Source organism: Alnus glutinosa, chromosome 11, assembly GCF_958979055.1.
Source record: "Alnus glutinosa chromosome 11, dhAlnGlut1.1, whole genome shotgun sequence".
Lineage (NCBI taxonomy): Eukaryota > Viridiplantae > Streptophyta > Magnoliopsida > Fagales > Betulaceae > Alnus > Alnus glutinosa.
The window spans coordinates 8,069,430-8,090,581 of record NC_084896.1 but is presented as its reverse complement, the minus strand read 5'-3'; the positions used below and the strand labels follow the sequence as shown (position 1 = coordinate 8,090,581).

At 34.1% G+C, this 21,152-nt stretch overlaps 2 protein-coding genes and 1 long non-coding RNA gene across 5 annotated transcripts; all 3 read left to right on the top strand.

Annotated features, from left to right (window-relative positions):
- Positions 1–5,696: 5,696 nt before the first annotated feature.
- Positions 5,697–10,576, top strand: LOC133880937 (uncharacterized). Of its 3 annotated transcripts, none has more exons than XM_062319906.1 (6): positions 5,697–6,105; positions 6,737–6,972; positions 7,044–7,302; positions 9,541–9,720; positions 9,815–9,970; positions 10,146–10,334. In XM_062319906.1, exons 1-6 carry the CDS (start codon positions 6,076–6,078, stop codon positions 10,200–10,202), a joined length of 918 nt encoding a protein of 305 aa, XP_062175890.1. In that variant the 5' UTR covers positions 5,697–6,075; the 3' UTR covers positions 10,203–10,334. The 3 variants fall into 3 exon arrangements, with proteins under 3 accessions (XP_062175890.1, XP_062175889.1, XP_062175888.1); XM_062319905.1 differs by having other exon boundaries at positions 5,700–6,105; positions 6,755–6,972; positions 10,162–10,576; XM_062319904.1 differs by having other exon boundaries at positions 5,700–6,105; positions 10,162–10,576.
- Positions 10,577–14,212: 3,636 nt separating this feature from the next.
- LOC133881420 (polyadenylate-binding protein RBP47) lies at positions 14,213–20,754 on the top strand. Its single transcript, XM_062320355.1, has 6 exons — positions 14,213–14,747; positions 16,234–16,714; positions 18,972–19,054; positions 19,132–19,262; positions 19,869–19,965; positions 20,292–20,754. The coding sequence occupies exons 1-6, from the start codon at positions 14,361–14,363 to the stop codon at positions 20,424–20,426; spliced, it is 1,314 nt and encodes a 437-aa protein (XP_062176339.1). The 5' UTR covers positions 14,213–14,360; the 3' UTR covers positions 20,427–20,754.
- LOC133881421 (uncharacterized) lies at positions 14,746–15,183 on the top strand. The gene is made up of 2 exons (XR_009902507.1): positions 14,746–14,869; positions 14,907–15,183. It is a non-coding gene; the product is annotated as an uncharacterized LOC133881421 (long non-coding RNA).
- Positions 20,755–21,152: the final 398 nt, after the last annotated feature.

Sequence of the window (21,152 nt, the reverse complement as noted above, 5' to 3'; positions counted from 1 at the left end):
GTCATTTATACATAAGGATATTTTTGTAATTTCACACCATGTAAAATTACAAAAATCACCCTATGTATAAAGGATCGGCTCCTCTCCAGTTCCTCTCAACTGGAGGATCCTGGTCTAAAAAGTACAGCATTTTTTATTCATGTTTTTACTGGTTCAACATAAAATTAACTTCTTCATATTTATCAATTATCATGCATATCATTTTATGGAGCTGATCTATATCTAGGAAAATTATTTGTGGGAGACAAAAAATCGTCCCCCATCACCCTTTTTATGATTTTTTAATTAAAAAAAAAATCAAAATTTGTCATTTGATGGTCACATCAAAAGACAAATTTCTATTTTTTTTTTTTTATTAGAAAATGAAGTAGAGGGTGATGGGGGACGGAAAAAAACCGTCCTCCATGTATCAACCCTCCTATATCTAACTACAAAATATGTTAGAGTTGTTATAATTTTTTTACTATTATTCGGTTACAAATTTGACCGAATCATTTGTGATAATACTAATGCCTTATTTGGTTTGCAGAATGAATATTTATATGAAAAATAGAATAATTATTACTGGGAATAAAAAAAGAGTGAAATTGAATAGTTATTTATACTTCTTAGTTTGATGATAACACATATATTTTAATTGGAATCAAATCAAAAGTACTAAAACCCCCCACATTATTTCTTTTATTTTTATTTTTTTAAAAAAAAGAAAAGAAAAAAAGAAACTCAAATTATATATATATAAAATAAATAAAATTGAAAACTGGGTGGCTGACCACCCTTGGCTCTTTGGTGGGTGGCCAGGCCACCCCGAAATACTCTGAGGGTGGTCGACCAGCCAAAGATGTAACATAGGTTAGGGTTTTTTTAAAAAAATAAAATAAAAAAATAAAAAGGGAAAAGTACACATAACCTTCTCAAACTACCACCATATTGTCAATGTCTCCCCCAAACTACCAATTGTGTCAATGTTCCCCCCTAAACTACCAAAAACTGTCAATGTCCCCCTAATGACAAAAATACCCTTCATAAAATTATTAAAATAAAATAAAAATTAAAAAAATATTTTAAAAAATATAAAATAACAAAAATTTATACAAAAAAAAAAATTAAAAATTAAAAACTGTTTTTTTTTTTTTTTTTTGTTAAAACAAATTATTTTTGTAAGTTTCAGTTATTTTTTCTTTGGGTATTTTTTTTTTAAAAAAAAATCATTCTTTTTTTTTTTTTAATTTAATAAAAAAACCGGTTTTCCCTTTTTCTTTTTCGTTTTTTTTTTTAAAAAAAAAATTGTTTTTATATTTTTCAGTTTTTTTTTCGTTTGTATTTTTTTTTAAAAAAAAAAACTTTCTTTTTCGTTTTTTTTTTCGTTTTTTATTTAATTTATTTAATTTGTTTTTAAAAAAATAATATTTTAGTTTTAGTTTTTTTTTCAAATTTATAAGGACATTTTTGTCTTATTCAAAAAAATTTAGGGTTATTTTTGTCTTTTTGTTGGTATTATGGGGGACATTGACATTTTTTGGTAGTTTGAGGGGGGCAATTGACACAATTAGTAGTTTGGGGGGTACATTGACAATTGAGTGGTAGTTTGAGGGAGATATGTATACTTTTCCTAAATAAAAATGAGAGGAAATAAAAAATAATAATAAATTTTGTTTTTCTTTCTGAAAAATGTAGTCTATTCCTAAATGAATAACTATTCTTCTCATTTTTTAGAGGAATAGCTATTCTTCTTCGTAAGAAAATAGTTATTCCAATGAAAATAACTATTTCAATGAATAAACCCCTATAAAACAAAAGAATGATTATTTCTTAAGAATATATAGTTAATTCATTGCAAAAATTTATTTTACAAATTAAAGGAGGCTTAAGTAGAACATGTAGTATCCATTTAACGCATGAAATGGAAAAGATCAATTCGTAATTCTTTTGCAATAAAATTCATACTACTTCAAACATTATAAAAGATATAACTCAATTTTTTTTAAAATATAAAATAAATTCTAATTTTCGACTTTAATGGATGAAGTAGTAGTTGAGTTAAAGTCTAAATCTAGCGTTGCTTGCTCCTGCCTGAAACTCTTAATCTTCCAATTTCTATTCTTTTCTTTTCTTTTTTATAAGAAAAAAAGAAAAAAGAAAAAAAAAAAACAAGTGTAATTTACCAAATTGCCCCTTCTAAAATCTGAATATTAGAGTTTTCATGTATAAACCATTTCATTCCTTCCAAAGATTTATGTAGGTGAATAGCTTTTACTTTTTTGAAAAACTTCACTTATCGCACCCTTATCTTTTACTACTTTTACAATCATATCTTTAAATTTTGAAAAGTGTTAATTTAGGTTTACCATTTTTCAATTTTTTATAATATCAACCTTCCTATCTAATTTCAACGTTAAATCTTAATAGAAAAAACAAAATTTTCAAAATACCCTTCCTTCTAAAAAACAATTTGGAATAATGTGACCCACTCACCCGCTGGTAGGTCACATTTTGTATGTTTTTTTTAAAAAAATAATTTTTAATTATTAAATATTTTTGTAATTTTATAAACATCTTAGGGGCATAATAGATATTTTACTCGTCAACCATTTAATTTAACCACGAATTCGGACGGAAGGATTGTCATTGTAAAAAATTAAAAGATTGTGATATTGAATTAATACTTTTTAAATTTTGAAAAATGATTGCAAAAATTATAAAATATCAGGATAATAAGTAAAAAATTTCCTTTATTTTTTTTTAATATGAATTAATAGAGTCAAATGAGTATTATATTTTGTTATATTTGAACAATAAATAACACAGTGGGAAGAAGTGTTAGACTTAATTCCTCGATGGTGTTGATAGATTGGTCTGAGAGACCACATTGCAAGTTGGAAGGTCTAGATTGAGTCCCTATAGGCTATAGCAAACAAATAAAAAGAAAAAAAACTTGTGATTTAGCTGGTGTTTGAAGGTGAGGGGTCGTTCCAAGTGTTTGAGGTCTGTCTGTGTGTCAGCAGCAAGGTACCACATCTAATCGGTGAGTCATGCATAATTGCATATAGGATTCTTCTAGTTATAAAAAAACAAGAAAACAAAAAAGTGTCAGATTTTCTCTTTGTTTGCATTATCATGTATGATTTTTCCGAGTGATAATGGAACTCACGTGCATGAATCTCACGCCCTATGTATTTTGATGTAGAATTGATGTAAATTAAAGTGATATAAAAATAACACATCTCTTATCCCTATAATGTATAAGGTTAAATACTTTACTGGTATACATTGTTACGCTCAGAATCAAATAGTCGTATTGATTTCAAAAGCGTCTTTGATGGTACCTATAGTTAATGAAAAAATCTAGTTAATACTTTTGTCTGGATTCCATTTATTTTTTTAACGACATTCCATGTCATTCCGCTTAAAATGCAAATACCTGTCTCGAAAAATCCAACGTGGCAGTTTATTATAGATGATACACATGCTTTTACTGCCACGTAAGACTAATAAAATTTAAAATAATTACTTTTTTTTTTAATTTTAAAAAAATAATAATAAGAGGAGAATACCACTTCCATTTTGGCCAAAAAGTGGCTTGAGCTACCCCCTATGACTAGTCAGGGAGTGGTCAAACGACCCCAAGGCTAAAATGAAGGTGGCATAGCTAGAATGAGGTTAGGCCAAATCACCCCAAGGCCAAAATATTGGTTTGGTCACTCACATAAGGCCAAAGCAATTTTTTTTTTTTTTTTAAGGGTTGGCCTTTGGGGTTGGCTGAGCCACCCCGAGACTACCCAGTTTAAGGTAGTTGAACCCAACTCTAGGCCAAACGAGGGTGGCTGAGCCACCCCAAGGTAGTTAGGGGTGGTTTTGGCCACCCCCATTTTGACATTGAGGGTGGTTTGGCCACCTCTTGGCTGGCCATAGGGGTGGCTTGAGCCACCCGTTGGCCAAAATGGGACTAGTCGACCACTCCCAATATTTTTCTCCTAATTTTTTTTTAATAAAAAATGTGATTTTTTAATAATATTTTCGTCCTACGTGGTAGTAAAAGCATGAGTATCATTTGTGATATACCGCCACGTAAGATTTGAGACAAGTGTTAGCATTTTAAGCGGAGTGACGTGAATTGCCGTTAAAAAAATGTACAGAATTCATACGAAAGTATCAATTAAATTTTTTCATTGAAGACGTACTATCCATCACACTTTTTAAAATCGAGACAACTATTTAATTCTTGGCGTAACTACGAGTACATGCGAGGATTTAACCTTTTATCTATTATAAAGGTACTCCTTAATTTATTAAATAATGTAAGTGTTATAAAAATTCAACTATTATGGATGAAAGTGAGTGATAGGACAGGACTATAATTTATGATGGTTTATATAAATACATCAATCATGAAAAATATATGTTTTTAATAAGTTGAGTTAGTAGGAAAAAAAAGAAAGAAAGAAGTCTTTGCATCCTAAACAACTACGTGCCATACACGATCCAATTAGACTAGCTTTACATAATCAATTAGGTAATGAAAAAATAGATTATAGAAGACATTCAAAGAATCGAGAAGGGGGGATTACATACATGATGTCCATTACTTTTCCATTTCAACCGCTAAAGTCCAATCAACTTAAAGATATACATGAAAATATATATATCCTGTTCAATTCAAGAAGTGACTTTTTGTAAAGTTTGAAAACAATAATTAAAGGACGTTTAGAATAAATAATAATTCCTTCACCTAATGCCTCATATATCTATATATTTTTATTTTTTTCAAAAAACTTTACTTACCGCTTTTAATTTTTCATCATTGTTGTAATCATACCCTTAAACTTTAAAAAATATCAATTTAGTGTATTCATATTTTATTTTTGTTTTTTCAATTTTACCCCTTTATAATTTTTCGTTAGATCCTATTGGAGGGGTATCAAAATTCCTATAATACTATTTTTTTTTTAGGAAATAAAAAAAGAAGAAAAAAATTGCAAGGATGTAGGCATTAGTTAGGATTTAACGGAAAGAGAAAAAATTGCAAGGATATAGGCGTTAGTTAGGATTTAATAGAATTTACAAAAACACCCATACTTGAATTTTGAAATTATATATATATATATATATTAGGGTTTATGCGTTAATTACGATTTAGCGAATTTTACAAAAATACATATGCTTATATGCTTGAATCTTGAAATATTATATATATGTATATGTGGTATTTTGAGAATTTCGACCGGATTTAATGAAAAATCCTAACGGACGGATGAAATTGAAAAATATTGAAAAATGAATATACTAAATTGACAATTTTTAAAGTTTAAGAGTATGATTATAAAAGTAACGAAAGATCAGAGGTGGTAAGTGAAGTTTTTTCAATTTTTATATTTTTTTTTTTTAAGGGTTGAAAGAAATTAATGCTTTCTTTTTTTTAAAAAAAAAAAAAAACCGTTGCTACAACTTTAAAAAATGTTGACTTTGGGTAATCAAGTAATGGGGATGGATGATTGTTTTCTACGCAAAGATAAAAATAAAAAAATAAAAGCACAATCAAGCACACAATGACACATGACACATGGCATGGGTCGGTAACTAAACAAACCTTTGTCACGCCAATAAGGCAATAATTAAAGCCATTAAACTTTCCAAATAATCCGTTAACGTCATGCCGTTTTAAGTGGGGGGGGAATGTTGACAGTGGACGTAGAATAACGAACCCAGAACGATGCCGTTCAGCGGCCTGTTTCCAGTGTTTCATTTTCTTCCTCGTGTGGGTTCGAGCCGTACACTTATGCTTAGATTGCGCACAATCTGAACGAAAAGGAAAAACAAAAGCCAAAGCAGAGAAGAGAGAGAGAGAGAGAGAGCGTGCAACGGTCGAAGCATCTAATCATATTGTTCTTCACGAGAAAAAGCTCGAACCCATCAAACCTCTCTATCCATTTTTTTTTTTATTATTATTTTTGGGGTTTTGATTGAGGAGCTAAAATGAGGGAGAACGGAAAAGAAAACCAAAGGGAAAGAAATTGAGAAAGTATCTGCCAGACTGCCAATGCCTTTTCTTCAGCTTCCTTTTTGAGCTTCAAAACAATGGCCGACGATCTCTGTTCCTTCAACAAGGTCCGTGATACTTGTTGTCTCTTCGAAGCCTTACACAAACTTCGTTATGATATTTAGGTCTTGTACCTCTGTGATTTTCTTGAATTGCATGTGGGTTTTGTTTTTTTAGATTACTTTAGTGATTATAGGTTTCGGGGTTTAAGATTCCTTGTGTTCTGGTTATTTTTTAATGGGTAACATTTGAACTGTCGGATCCGCGTGTTGAATAATAACACTTCTTTTCTTTTTCTTTTTTCTTTCGTTTTTTTAAATTTTATTTCCTGTGTTGTTGGCTTTGCTTTTGTCAATACATTCAAGCTGAAGCAAACCCAGATTCCCTTTTTTTGAAGAGTATATTGAGATTGATACAAGAAATGTCGACTCGCATTAATGCATATAATATTTGTCTTCTATAAAAAAAAAATTGAGCCTTTATTATAGCCCATTCAAGTTGGATTATAGATCCTAGGCGTATTTCATTCAGACCCATATCATATATTCTTGTGATGAACCCTTGTTTAACATCTGGGTAGCTCAATCAGGTGGGATTATCCAATTTTAAGATTTTGTCTGGCCAATTTTGTCCATTTCCGTACCTTTAATTTTTGGGGTGTGAACAAGCCTTTTGACGTTAGTAATCAATTAATTACAGGATATTTTTGTCATAAAGGTACCCAAGAAATCTCCATTGGCGTTGAGGATGATTGTCTTGGTCTTTGCGATGGTCTGTGGCGTGTATATATGCTCAATTTGTGTGAAGCAAATTAGCACACACAGCAAGGTCGGATTTCTGAATATCCCATTGATCCAAAAGCCGTGTCCAGAACCATATATCGAACCATGGGAAATTCCTTACGTGCACTACCCTAAACCAAAAACTTATAGCAGGTAATTGCTAGTTTTAATTTTGTCTTCGGTTTTAATTACAGTTCAGTGATGGGCTTTTTGTTTGTCTGTAGGGATGAATGTGCATGTAATCCCGTGCGGTATTTTGCCATTTTGTCAATGCAGAGATCTGGGAGTGGATGGTTTGAGACATTGTTAAACAATCATACTAACATAAGCTCTAATGGTGAGATTTTCTCTGTTAAAGTTAGGAGAAGTAATATTTCAACAATCGTTGAGACTTTGGACAAAATTTATAATCTCGACTGGCTCAATAGTGCCTCAAAGAATGAGTGTACAGCCGCAGTTGGCTTAAAGTGGATGCTTAATCAGGTGACTGCCATCCCATAAATTTTCATTTATTTATACTTTCTGCAATTTAGATGTGCACTATTTTTTTTTCCCGGTTGAGGGGCCATAGCATGCATCTATGTTTGTTTGGTCTTTATATGGAACTCATCTCTTCTCTGTCACGATACATAAAGTTTCTCGCTTAATCTTACTTTTAGCTCATTTGCCGAATAAGCATGACAAAACAAATGCATCGTCCTAGAGGGTTCATTGAAAAGAAAGATCAGTTGCTCACCAACTCACTAGATGGTCATTGAGGTCCAAAATATGATAAGGGTACTGTATCTTATATTGTTTATTACACTACCATTATTCCAAAACATTGATTTTTCGATGAAAGAAAATCTGAAGAAAAAAAGTGTTCCCAACATTTTAAGGTGCTAAATGAAGTAGGATAAGTGGTGTTACTTCTGAATAGTGGTAGTAAAGGAGAAAACTTGATAAGTTCATGTTCTAATATCTTTGCCTGTCTTGGTGTCAGCATTGGGGTGTAGAGTGAGTGTTTGGTCACAAAAACTATGATACATTCAAACAAGTGGAGTATCTGCTCGAATGGATTAACGATTTAAATTGGTCAAGAAGGATGCAGACTTAGATCTAAGGTTATTATTGGTTGAAAAGAAGTGTCATTATTTGTCGAAGAGGCATTTTACAGTGATGAATAGAACTACAAATAGGTGGCAAGTACCTCATGTGTAATTTCTCTTGATGAAGCTATTTTTAGATTAGAGGTGGAAACCTTTCAGGCATATAGTCACTAGCTAACAGAGTAAATGATGAAATCTCCTATTGGTGGGGAAAAAGAAGGGAAGGCGGGGGGGGGGGAATAGTCAGTAGCACAACCCAGCATTGCGTACCAACAACCTCCTTCAAGTGGAGTTGAAGTACCTGTTTTAACTTGTAAGTTAGCCTTCAGCTTAGCTAATATGAGAATTTACTAGCATCCTGCAACGCGTTGTCTCAAAGGGTTAAATTTTCTCGGATTAGTGATAGACATGGGTTTTTTTTGTTGTTTAAGTTATTTTCATGGGTATTTTAATTTTTGGAGTGATCAATGTAGATATAGGTTCTTTCTTTAGTAATGATGCATGCTTAGACTAAGATTCACGTCATCTGAATGTATCTTAGTCTTGTCTTGACAAAAATATCTAAAACGGCTTGTTTCAGGAAATAAATACCATCCCATAAATCGAAAATAAATGAGCATGATGACTGAACATCTGTCAACAAATGCATCTGCTATAGTTATAATTTCAAAAGGAGCCCACTTTTCTGGCTACATTCAGGTTCCCAATTGTTCTATTTGTACAAATGCTTATTTGTAATAACTTAATTTTTGCCTTTTTTTTGTCTATTTTAGATTCTCCATAGTGAGATGTTGGTTTTGCAAACAAACAGTTCAATATGTTATGACATTCTGATCTGTTTCTGTGATGAGAAAAATGTTCTCTTGGTCTGTTATAGATGATGCAGTATCTGTGCATCATGAAGTATACTTAAACACCAGGGCTAGTGATTGGCGTTAGTGGTGCCCACGAGATTTGAATTGAATGTTTCCTGTTGTTTTTCCTTGGTAATATCATAACTTCTGCAAAAGTCAAACAAATTGTGTTCCATTTACATTTTTCTTGCTCTTTCTGGCAAGTGAATGGACCTTTTCTCTTCATATTTTCTTCCAAATACCAAATGAAAAGCCCTTTTGATTCTTTTCCTTCTCAAGTATTTCCTTCTTTCCTAATTCCTATTGAGCAGGAGAAAACTGGTAAGCAATGAAATGTGGGAAAGAGCCAATGAGTTTTGGCTCAAACTACACCTCCTTCCCTTGTATATATAGGGTAAAGGGTAAGGTCATGGATTAAAAATTCATTACGTGCATTTTTACTAGGGAATAAAGTTTGGACAATTGGAGTAGCTTCTCTCTCGTGTGAGTGAATCAAAATCTCTGAAACAAGTTGGTAATATTCCAGATCTTGTGGGCTCGAAGTAGTTGGGTGTAAGAGCTAATTCAGAACCATAACTTGAGAATAAAGTTTCCAATGTGTTTGTTTTCTTTTGGGGTGTATGGATGTGTATGCGTTTCTGTGTTGTGCTATACTGGCTGAGCTTATTTGTACTTACTAACAGTTGGCCTGGTTGGCATTTCCTACTTTAAGCTGGCAAGAATGTACGCAATATTATTCTTCTGTTTTACCATAGAGTTACATTGTTATATTATTGCAGGGTCTGATGCAACATCATGCAGAAATAGTAGAGTACTTTAATACTCGGGGAGTTTCGGTTATATTTCTCTTCCGAAGGAATCTTCTGCGTAGGATGATTTCAGTACAGGCAAATTTGTACGATCGAGATGCGAAGCTATTAAATGGAACGCACAAGTCTCATGTGCATTCACCCCATGAGGTCTCTCTCACTTTCTAATAAGATTTTCAACACCAACTGTTTTTTAATTTTTTACCAAGTGATTTCATATGTAAGCCTTTTCAAATGGTTTCAGGCAGAGATACTTGCAAAGTACAAGCCTATACTCAATGCAACATTACTGATTCCAAATCTGAAGCAAGTGGAAGAGACAACTGCCAAAGCTTTGGAGTATTTTAAGAGCACCCGGCACATCATTCTATACTATGAGGACGTAGTTAAAAACCACACTGTAAGTTCAGCTAATTGAACACAAAGCCGCTTTTCTTTAACTGTTTGTGATATGTGCACTGTATGCCTTCAAAATCAGGTTCGATATTTGCCCTCCGCCCTGCCCCCACAATAGAAAAACATAAAAATAAAAAACAAAATGAAGAGAGTAGAAGTAACTCTTTAAAGTAGCATAGTTTTATGTGTTTGCAGATATTGATGGACCTTCAAGATTTCCTGAAGGTTCCACATAGGGAGTTAAAGAGTCGTCAGGTGAAGATACACAAAGGTTCTCTATCTAATCAGATAGAGAATTGGGTTGATGTCGAAAAGACGCTCAAGGGAACTCATTATGAAAGTTTCCTCCATGCAGACTATTGAAAGTAAAGCACTGGTGATGTATATAGGATGCTCCGTTCTTTAACCCTTTTCTTTTTTGCCACAGGGATCCAACAGGACACCACCCTGTTGAAATTTTGGCCGTGGCACTTGCGTTTTGCTTTCAGCTTCTTCTTCTTTTTTTTTCCCTTCCCAACTAATATTTTATTGATTCTTTTCTTTTTACCGTTCCTTTTTGTATGAACTTTGAGCTGATCAAGAATGAAAAATGCAGTTTCACCAAGGAAAATTTTTGGGTCTATATATCTACTTGAGGGTTGGCTAAATTTGGTAGATTAGAGATATGAATGATTGAGGACAATCTAATATGGGATTCTCTTAGGAAGTTTTGAAGAAAGTTACATTTTTTATTTATTTATTTATTTTTATGACACCGAACCTCACCAAGGCAGGTCTTGAAGGGCCTTCCGAACCCATCTCTGGGGAGTGAACTCCGGATATACGACCTCATCCTTTGAAACCGTGTATTAGGTGATTTAGGAAAACTCTTAGTGCGGAATCAAACTCAGGATGTTCAAGTCTACGGCTTATCTTAAGACCGTTCTCTGACCACTAGGCTGCACCGTGACGGGCCTGTTTTTGAAGAAAGTTACATGTTATTTGGTTGCAAGTGATAATTTGTTTTTACTTTTCCAGGTAAGCAATGCAAGTCATAATTGTTATTTGCAGTGTAGGTGTTAAAACTTAAAACCAGAGAAAGACAGGCAGACCATATTTGAAGGCAAAGCAATATAGTACTAGTATCATTTCATATGATCTAACTGTCTGTACAATGAGTTGAAGGATGATTTCTCTTCATTTCTTTGAGGGCTTCAATTACATCATCGAAAATAACTTGCCAAACACTTTTCGCATGCATTTTACACCGGCTGACGCAGAGTGTTTAAAGTATTTTTTTATTATTATTTTAGGCAATTTTAGTCTATTATTATATTTAGTATAATCTAGCTGGTAAAGTCTGTGTTTGGGTTGACCGATTCAATTCCATGTGGGTGTTGAATTGGACATTTAAAAGAAAAGAAAAGAAAAGAAAAGAAAAAGTCTTTGGGTTTTTTATTTTTCTTTTTAAGGGTAATCTCTGTTACTTCTTAATTGGGTTTGAAAGATTTTTTTTTTTTTTTAATTTAATTTTTTAAACTAATGTGATTATATATATATATATATATATATATATCTTGAACACATTAGTTTAATGGATGAAAAGAAATTTGTTAAGTGGGAAAACCTTTTGCTTTTAATTTTGGAATAATAGAAAAAAACCGCGTAAATGTGCAGTCAAAGTTCAAAACGGCGACGTTGACCGGTAAACTCGACAAGTAGGGTCAAAGCGACCATGCTTTGAGAGGACCACATGAATCACAAGCGTTTGTTGTTTTTTTCTTGTTGAATGTGAATCTTTGATTTGTGAAGATGAATCATGTGCTTGTTGAACGGTCAGAGGTTTCCGATTCAGGAAAGAACTGATCTGAGGGGCACCCCACTCTTTATGTATCTACTGCAATATTGTGAACCGTTCGATACAGTTAAATGCGATCAATCGGTCAGAAAAAAGTTTTTTTTTTTTTTTTTTCAGAAAAAAAAAAAAAAGAAAACAAAACAAAACAAAGAGAAGCTAAATGGGACCTATGGGCATAACTGTCGTCCATCATCCATCAGTGTATGGTATTATACTACCATCGTCAAATGTTTTGATCATTGAAGAATAAATTGATTGCAAACCAAATTCTAAACGGATTGAATTTGAATAGAAAAAGAAAGGTGTTCTGCAAGATTTCGGTGGCTAGAATGGTGTATATCTCGTGAACGAGCTACTTTTCTTCTTTTTTATTGAGTGTTTTCTCACACTTGGTTGGTTAAAAAAGAGGTCTAGGAGATAATTGATTTGATTCTGTAGCCCTCACTTCGTTAAGAGTCCAGATAGTATACGTCAGGATACCATATATACAATGTTTTTTTGGTGTTTGTGCGCTTGTCCATTCGGACTTGACCGGTTCAATCGATCTATTAAACTCATTCAAAGTTGAAGAAGTGCATATCTTTAAAGTTATTTTTGGGTATGTCCACCGATTATCACAAGTCATAAAGATGAATCATCATCGCTCTATATAATTTTAAAAACGTATTTTTAAAATTTTAATTTGAAAATAATTTTTGACGTTTTTGTGTGATACATATTTCAAAGGTATTTTGTATTTTAAATTAGTTATTAATAGTTTAAGAATATTTTTTTTTATTTATTTTTTAAAAAGGTTTTTTGCTCAAAATCATTTTTAAAACCAGAGATAAGTATTCATATGAAAAACGGATGGCCTACTCTTGTCATTTCCGACCTCTTTATTGATATTTTTCCTCAAATTATAATTTTAATCTGCACAAACTGAGATAAATACCTTCATGGAAAAGACATATGCCATCTCGGTAGATGAAGTCAAGACCATTTTTTTTCTTTTTTTTCCTTTTAATAAGAGAATAATTTTTAGCCGGCCTACAAATCAAAGTAATGTTATATATCATACCAATTTACTGACATGATATTATGAATTTATTATTATTATTATTATTATTATTATTTTTAACAAAGATTGATCTAGGGGTAGATTGTAAGTACGGGTCAACGTAGTGAAATAATAGTGTGGTATATAACATTATACTATTTATATCTATAAAAATTCAAAATACTTCAATATTGCTAGTCACACTCACATATTGAGTAATATTTCAATATTTCTAACCTAAAAAAAAAATAATAATATTACTATTTTTTACACCCATTTATCACACCAATGTAACATTGGTGATATGATGTGTTTTAAAAGGCTTAAAATTAGGGGCGGAACCAAGATTTGAGATGAGAGGTGACGAAACAAAAAAATAGAAATCTTTAAGGGTAAGAAATTAATTTTGGGGGGTCGAACTCATAAAAAGAAAAAATATATATATATAGAATTTAAGAATTTTTTTTTAAAAAAAAATTTAGAGGTTTATTATATTTTGGGGGGGATAGAACTCCAAGGTAGTTCCACCCCGGTTTATAATATTAGTCACAAAAAAATAAAAGTGTAAAACTGCTTAAAACACATTATATCAACTAATGTGACATGGATGCTCATAAATGAATGTGAAGTGAATGCTACCTACTATAAGATATGATCTTTTGTCACCTCAAGATACAATTCTTAATCATCTTGCCCATGTGGCAAGGTGGACATTTAGTTAGCTTTAGGGTTTATTTTTATTTTTATTTTTTTCTAAAAAAAAAAAAAAAGAAAGTAAAAATTGTCTCGTGGGTAAAGATGGTCAAAAATTGTGTCTTAGGGTAGCAATGTATCATAAGATGATGAGTCAATGATTATCAGCCTTTAGATTAACCATTATTAAAAAGAATAAAATTTTTAGAAACTAATAAAAAATGTGACATCAATCTAATAAAATAGGAATGAAACGAAGAGGAAGACCATTACTCAAGTAGAGATGTACAAGTTTTTTTTTTGTTTTTTTTGTTTTTTTATATTTTTTTTCTGCTAAATAGAAGTAAAAGCTTATACAGTTAGAGTCGGTTACCTTAAATTATTGTTAATAGCTCCAATTAGGAGGGATAATCATTACTACTATATAACCCTTCTGAGAGTCGCAACCCTACCACATAACCCTCCTGGCCACCCAGAAGAGTTCAATTTTAAAAAGTCCACCGCGAATGCAAGTTGCACCATGATTGCATCTACACCGTCCAACACGTCGGTGGGCCTCACCAAGAGCGGGTCCCACACGCTCACGAACGGCAATCGTGTCACTGACGTTGCAACCGAGGGTCTCTCTACTGTCTACCACCCAGATCCGCCGCCTCCTTTTAAACCCCACGGTAAACCATTTTCAACCCCTTTCTCTCCCTCTCTTCTCTCTCTCGCTCTCCCTCCATCCCTCCCCCTCTCTCTCTCGCGCATCTAAAACCCTAGGAGAGAGAAACAGAGGGAGAGAGTAACCAGGCCACACGAAATTAGAACTGAGCAGAGAGCATGGCGCAGCAAACGAACGGCGGTGATGTGAACACGCAGCAGCAGCAGCCGCAGCCGCAACCGCAGCAGCAGCAGCAGTGGATGCAGTCGCAGCAGCAGCAGCAATGGATGGCCATGCAGTACCCCGCGGCGGCGATGGCCATGATGCAGCAGCAGCAGCAGCAGATGATGATGTACAACTACATGCCGTATGCTCATCCTCATCCCCATCCTCATGCTCATCAATATCAGCAGCAAGCTCAGGTACAGCATCAGCATCAGAAGCAGCAGCAGCATCAACAGCTGCAGATGGCCTCCACCGACGAGGCCAAGACGATCTGGATCGGCGACCTCCACCATTGGATGGACGAGACCTACCTCCACAACTGTTTTGCACACACCGGCGAGGTTTGACCCCCACTCTTCTATATCTATCTCTGTGCACCTGTGTATTACGGCTGAAAGCTCCAATTGTGGTTTAGTTTGTAGCTTATTGGTGTTTTAATGCTAAATAATGTTGTGAATTTTAGGTTGATTGACTTATCAAAAAAAAAAAAAAAATTTTAGGTTGATTGGATATTTAAAATGATTATAGTATTTTTGGAAGTGGATAAGCGGAGTTTGTGTTGTGGACGATAAAGGTTTGCTTTTTATTCTTGTAGGATTCAAATCGTATTGAAACCTAGCACAGAAGATTGCGATGGGATATGGAAATCATGATCTAGTGTATCTCATATTTTCATTATTGTTATGCTTGTATCTTCTACTATTTGATATCTGGAATTTCACCCAGTATAGTGCTGCTAAATTTAGGAATGAAGAGAGAGGAGGTTATTTGAAAACCTGTCCGCTTTGCCACTTTCTGTCAGTGAAGAGAGAATTGGATAGTTTGTGATTCTCAATTTGCGCACTAGCCCTTGTCATAGTTGTACCTTAAGACATTTTAATGAGCAATGATCTGCTATTCCATTAGGAAAAAGAAATAGTTTTTATTGAAAATAGAAGAATGTGGAATGAAATAGCATTGGAATAGCCATTCTCATGACCCATGAGGGAATTAGAATGACTATTCAAAGTGTTAGATACTTATCATATACTCTTAACCCAATGCTATTCTATTGTACATTATTCGATTCCTAATAAAAGCTATTCCCCATTTTTTTTTTAATAGAATAGTCATTCCGTGTACCAAATGTAACCTAAGGTAGCATTTATTCAGGTCTTATCATATTGAATTGGCTTCTTTATCAAATGTCTCGAGTGAAATCTGTTTTGTATGTATTGGTGCACAAGGTTGTCTGGTTCAGCTTTGATTGTACCACCTGTAAGAGAACACGTCATCTACCAATGCTCCCAAGGGCCTAACGCCTCCATTATATCCCTACTGTTGGAATTTGTTGGATTTCTTACAACAGTTTTTTTTATGAGCAGCACTTCCCCTTGATTGATGGATCAAATGTAAACCTGATCTCTATTCAGCTTTTGCTTAGATGGTTATGTGACAATGTGTTAACTAATGGCCACCATCATGTTCATAGTGACTCAGAATTTAAGTGGCTATTAGTTCTTTATGATTTCTGGCAACTAAATTTATTCCATGCATCTTGAAATATGCTCACATGATTTTAGAACTTAGCCTTAAATTTGTATTTTCTTGATGAGGTTGCTTCCAAATAGCTTAATTGCATCCGAGTATGATTTGCATTAATATGTTTACTTGACTTCTTATTATGTGCATTATGTTGTTACAAGCTGTTGATTTAATTGTCTCTAGTGTCACTTCTCTCTCTCTCTCTCTCTCTCTCTCTCCTTCTTTAATTTGAATGAGATGACTTTCCATCACCTCCCATGATGCCCTTGCTTTCTGACTTTTTGTGTTGCAAAAAATCTGCAGGTCTCATTAGTAAAGGTTATACGCAATAAGCAAACTGCTCAGTCAGAGGGGTATGGATTTGTCGAGTTCTATTCCCATGCAACTGCTGAGAAAGTCTTGCAGACCTATAATGGTGCTGTGATGCCAAATACAGAGCAGCCCTTTCGGCTAAATTGGGCGACCTTTAGTACCGGTGATAAAAGATCAGATGTTGCTTCTGATCTATCAATATTTGTAGGGGATTTGGCTGCAGATGTCACTGATGGCATGTTGCAGGAGACCTTTGCTAGTAGATATCCATCTGTTAAAGGAGCGAAAGTGGTTATTGATTCAAACACTGGCCGTTCAAAAGGTTATGGGTTTGTTAGGTTTGGTGATGAAAATGAGAGGGCAAGGGCTATTACTGAAATGAATGGCATGTATTGTTCAAGTAGGCCCATGCGCATAGGTGTTGCAACCCCCAAGAAATCATCTGGATATCAACAACAGTACTCTTCACAAGGTATCTTGTAAACCCCCCCATCTGAAACTAGTGCTTGTAAAGTCTAAGCTTTTAAGCCTTTATGTCCTGGTCGGAAATTGACGTTGGTTGTTGATGGTGTCAATGTTTCTTACTATGGTACCTTCTCATCATTTTCTTGTCAACTCATTGTCCATCTTCTCTTTCAATAGTGTGTATGTTGTTAATGTTCTTGTTTGCATTATTGTGACCTCTCTCCTCCCTCCCTTTTAAAATGGTTCAAACAGTGAAAAAGGAGAGAAACGACCAAGCTTGGTTTTTTTTTTTTTTTTTGCCTTACTTCAGCTGCTCCTGCTTTTAAACTTGTTCATACCCTTCCTATTTTTAAGAAAGTACATGCTAGGTTGTCTTTTGTTCCATAAACGTTTGCTGTTATTATGTGACATGGGGCAAGCACAAGGTGGTTGTAGATGAGAGTCACAAGAGTGGATCGGAAAGGATCCCGAGTTTTGTCATCATTATCATCTTTTTTACTTAATATTTTATTTAGACTTGATGGCTGCCACCTGATCTTTGTTCTCTTACTTCCTCTTGGTCCCCTTCCACAACACAACTCACTCAACTCAATAAACCCTTCATAACTGATTAGCATCAGCCACATGAATCAGCTTCCAAACTCAGTCCTACCCAATTGGCTGAAAATCTTATGATTGTAATTTGTGTGGCCCTGATTGTTTTTTTTCCAATGCTGACAGTATCACTTGTGAGAAGGTTTCAAGATGTCGCCAATTCCATCCTTTGGTACTCATAGCATCCTTTATTTATTGATAGCTTATCTTCTCTTGCTGTATCACTTATTGCAACAACAAGAGATAATACTGCTACTACTATTACTATTGCTTTAAGGTGGAAAAAATATACCTTGATGGTTCTCCACTTTGAGCAAATAAGTTAGTTCTTGACCACCAATCGTCATTTCTCAAATGATTTAGCTGCTGTTATATATTCGTAAGTGGCATTGTGACACCTCAAAAAGCTAGTCCCTCATTGGGAAAATGAATTGCCTACATTGAGTTGGTGGATTGTTAAGGTATTTATAAATGCTAAGTTCTACAATGGTTCCTTATTAGGTGAGATTGAGCTTTATAAGTGATTCGAAGAAGCTCTTATTGCAACTTGAGTAGCCATTTCGGAATATAGTGCATATGTGGCTACTATTTTTCTTTGGTCGTTACAAATAGTATTAGAGCAATCTAGTAACATTATATGGTGCTAGAGCACTACATGACATGAACCCTAATGAGGAAGTTAGAGATTTGAGTGGAGGAGATTGTGACACCTTAGAAAGTTAACCTCACATTGGGAAAATAAATTGCCCATATTTAGTGGGTGATTGTAAAGGTACCTATGGATGTTAAGTCTCATTGGTTTTTTACTATGTGAGACTGAGCTTTATAAGTGATTTTAGAGAACTCCATTTAACTTGACTAGTTCTTTTAGAGTAATAGTACAGATGTAGCTAGCATTTTTCTTAGATTGTTCAGATGCCCTCATTAGTAACCTAACCCTCCGTCCTGTTCTTATCGAGGGAGGAGGTGTCTTTGGAGTTACAGCTCATTGGCTCTTCTATATTTATAAATTCATATGGATACTTATTTAAGTTTGGATTCAAATGCCTTCATAATCTTATTTTTTAAGCCCTCATACCTTGTTTTTTATTTGTTTTACCTGTTCTTTATGGAATTATTTCTTGTATGCTAACCTATTCCTACAAATAATCAAACAAATTGGTTGTGGCTTATCCAATATCTATTACTAGAGTAGTATCTAGAGAAATATTCTCATCTGCTACTAAAAATGGTAAGTGCTGAATTTTTCTTGTTCAGTCAAAGGGGCATCAATAATATTTGTGAAATCATTTATAGCTAACTACTAGACCTGTCATGTACAAATTAAGATTGTGTTCCAAAGGTGGTCAATAGTATTATTTCATACTTCTTACACGTGAATATCTTCATGTTTATTACTTTGTCGCAGCTACTTTTACTTTCCTCAGATGTGTCAATGTTGCGTTATATACGTCAACGGTTCTCTCCCTAGATGAACATGTGCTTTTTTTTTTTTTTTTTTTTTTTGTTTTGTTTTGTTTTTTTTTTTTTTTTTTTGTGTGTGTTTTCTTGCTTCTTGCCATCATATCTGCTGATTTAGTTACTACTGTAACTTGATAAGATTATCATTAAAATATAATGTGCTTCATATCTGACTCTCAAATTGGATTTTGATTTGTTGCATTAAATAGCTTTGGTGTTGGCTGGTGGCCATGCATCAAATGGCGCCATCACCCAAGGTTCCCAATCTGATGGTGACTCAAATAACACAACTGTGAGTCCATTTCAGACACTTCTGTGTGAACTATCTTGAACCATATTTGTATATCACTAACCCATGTTTTATTATAGATATTTGTTGGAGGGCTAGACTCTGATGCCAGTGATGAAGATCTCAGGCAGCCATTTTCCCAATTTGGTGAGATTGTCTCGGTGAAAATACCAGTTGGGAAAGGATGTGGATTTGTGCAATTTGCTAACAGGTGCTCGTCTTTTAGTTTGTTTTTGGAATTGAATAATAAAAAATCTGTTTGTTAATGCTTTTAGAAGGTGCTTTTTGTTTTTTGTTTGAAAAAGTGATCAGGCGAAAATATTTTTGAGTGTTTTATATATTGAGCTGAGATGGTCTCAGTGAAAATACCAGTTGAGAAAGGGTGTGGAATTGGGCAATTTGCTAACAGGTGCTTTTGTCTTTTAGTTTGTCTTTGGAATTGAATAATAACAAATCTGTTTGTTAATGCTTTTAGAAGGTGCTTTTTGTTTTTTGTTTGAAAAAGTGATTAGGCGAAAATAGTTTTGAGTGTTTTGTATATTGAGCTGTTTGCTAATGTATTTCTTTTGAAAAGAGAAATCAAAAGGGAGAAGGAAAAAGTGTTATCAAACAAAGCCTTCCAATATCAAGTCAATTATCTTAATTAATTTTTTTCACATTATGTTGTTCTGGGAATATACTAAGGAGTAAGTATACTCAAGTTTATGTACAAGATTGAAGGAGTTCATAAGGATCTTTGAATGTAGATGACAACATCACTATATTAAGTCTTCACCAATTCCTTGTAATGATTCCCTGCTGTTGTCTCTGATCATAGAAAAAGTGCTGAGGATGCGATACAAAGTTTGAATGGGACAGTCATTGGCAAGCAAACGGTTCGTCTTTCTTGGGGCCGGAGTCCAGCAAGCAAGCAGGTAATCTTGCTTAATTTTGTTCAAAGAGTGATTTCTCTCAGTTGAGTTATATCATAAGTTGTTGATGCTTATTCTTTTCTGCACCCGAAGCTTTTTCAAATTCTATACCCTGGTTTTGTTGAAATTTTTGTAGTTCCATTTCTCTTCTAGTTTTGGAATAAGCTTTGTTTTGAGTGACTTGTTAACATGCTGGAAACCACCAATAAAACCTAGAGCAGATGCACCACCTCCCGCTCCTTTTTTTTTTTTTTTTATTTTTCTGTCAATGTTCCTCTCACCAGTTCATCCTTCTCATCTGATTTCTTAAATTCAATGGGACTTGGCAGTGGAGAGCAGATTCCGGTAACCAGTGGAATGGGGGGCATAACAGAGGGCAAGGCTATGGTGGGTACGGATATGCTGTGCCACAGACTCAGGGTCTAGGCATGTATGCTACAGCTGCAGTTCATGGAGCTTCCTGAATCCTGAGAAGTTGTAGCTATTACCAACAGCAGGTATTCTGAACTACAGGAGTGGCTTTATAATTTAGTAACCAAAGACAATTAGGATGGCTTTAGCTGCACTTCCTGTAGCTGGATTAAATTTTGATATCTTGGTCATGTTTTAAAATTGTACTAATACTTTATTTACTATGGGTCTTGGTGGAAGGATGTCTTGATGGATTCAATATTTTTTTTTTTTCTTTTGTTGGGGAAAGAGTTCAGAATTAAACTCAATGGGAGAGAAGTGTTGAATGACTTTGAACACCTACTGGCTCATAAATCAGTAGAAGAGTGAGGCTTTCGAAAATCATTGTGTTTATGGTATTATTCGTTTGATTAATCAGCTTGAGAGCACACCAGTTCATAAACGTGAGGATCTTTAAACTGAATATTGGTGATTTAGAGCTCATAGATGTACTGCATCTCTTAACTACACATTTCATAAAATTAATTCATTTTTATGGATAATGATAGATTCATTTCTGTCTGCTTCTGAGCTTTAACTAGTGAGAAATTTGTGGAAAAGGGAAAAATATGCTATTCAGAAATTCATCTAATTGCCATTCGTATGCTCTAGTCGGTTCCCAAGTGTCGGGGGCTTTCACTCTTGCCTTCCCCGCCAAGGCCCTTTCGACGTCGTCGTATCCCTTGCCTGTGATTGTTAGAGGTTTTATTTTGATCTAATTTCTTCTTAATAAAAGAATA

What these genes read in the sequence shown, in the direction of transcription:
- LOC133880937 (XM_062319904.1), top strand. Translation starts at nt 6,076, where the DNA reads ATGGCCGACGATCTCTGTTCCTTCAACAAG. An exon ending in AAACCAAAAACTTATAGCAG is followed by an intron (nt 6,973 to 7,043) that starts GTAATTGCTAGT and finishes GTTTGTCTGTAG; the next exon opens with GGATGAATGTGCATGTAATC. An exon ending in ACGTAGTTAAAAACCACACT is followed by an intron (nt 9,971 to 10,161) that starts GTAAGTTCAGCT and finishes ATGTGTTTGCAG; the next exon opens with ATATTGATGGACCTTCAAGA.
- LOC133881420 (XM_062320355.1), top strand. Translation starts at nt 14,361, where the DNA reads ATGGCGCAGCAAACGAACGGCGGTGATGTGAACACGCAGCAGCAGCAG. An exon ending in ACAACAGTACTCTTCACAAG is followed by an intron (nt 16,715 to 18,971) that starts GTATCTTGTAAA and finishes TGCATTAAATAG; the next exon opens with CTTTGGTGTTGGCTGGTGGC. An exon ending in TTTGTGCAATTTGCTAACAG is followed by an intron (nt 19,263 to 19,868) that starts GTGCTCGTCTTT and finishes CTCTGATCATAG; the next exon opens with AAAAAGTGCTGAGGATGCGA.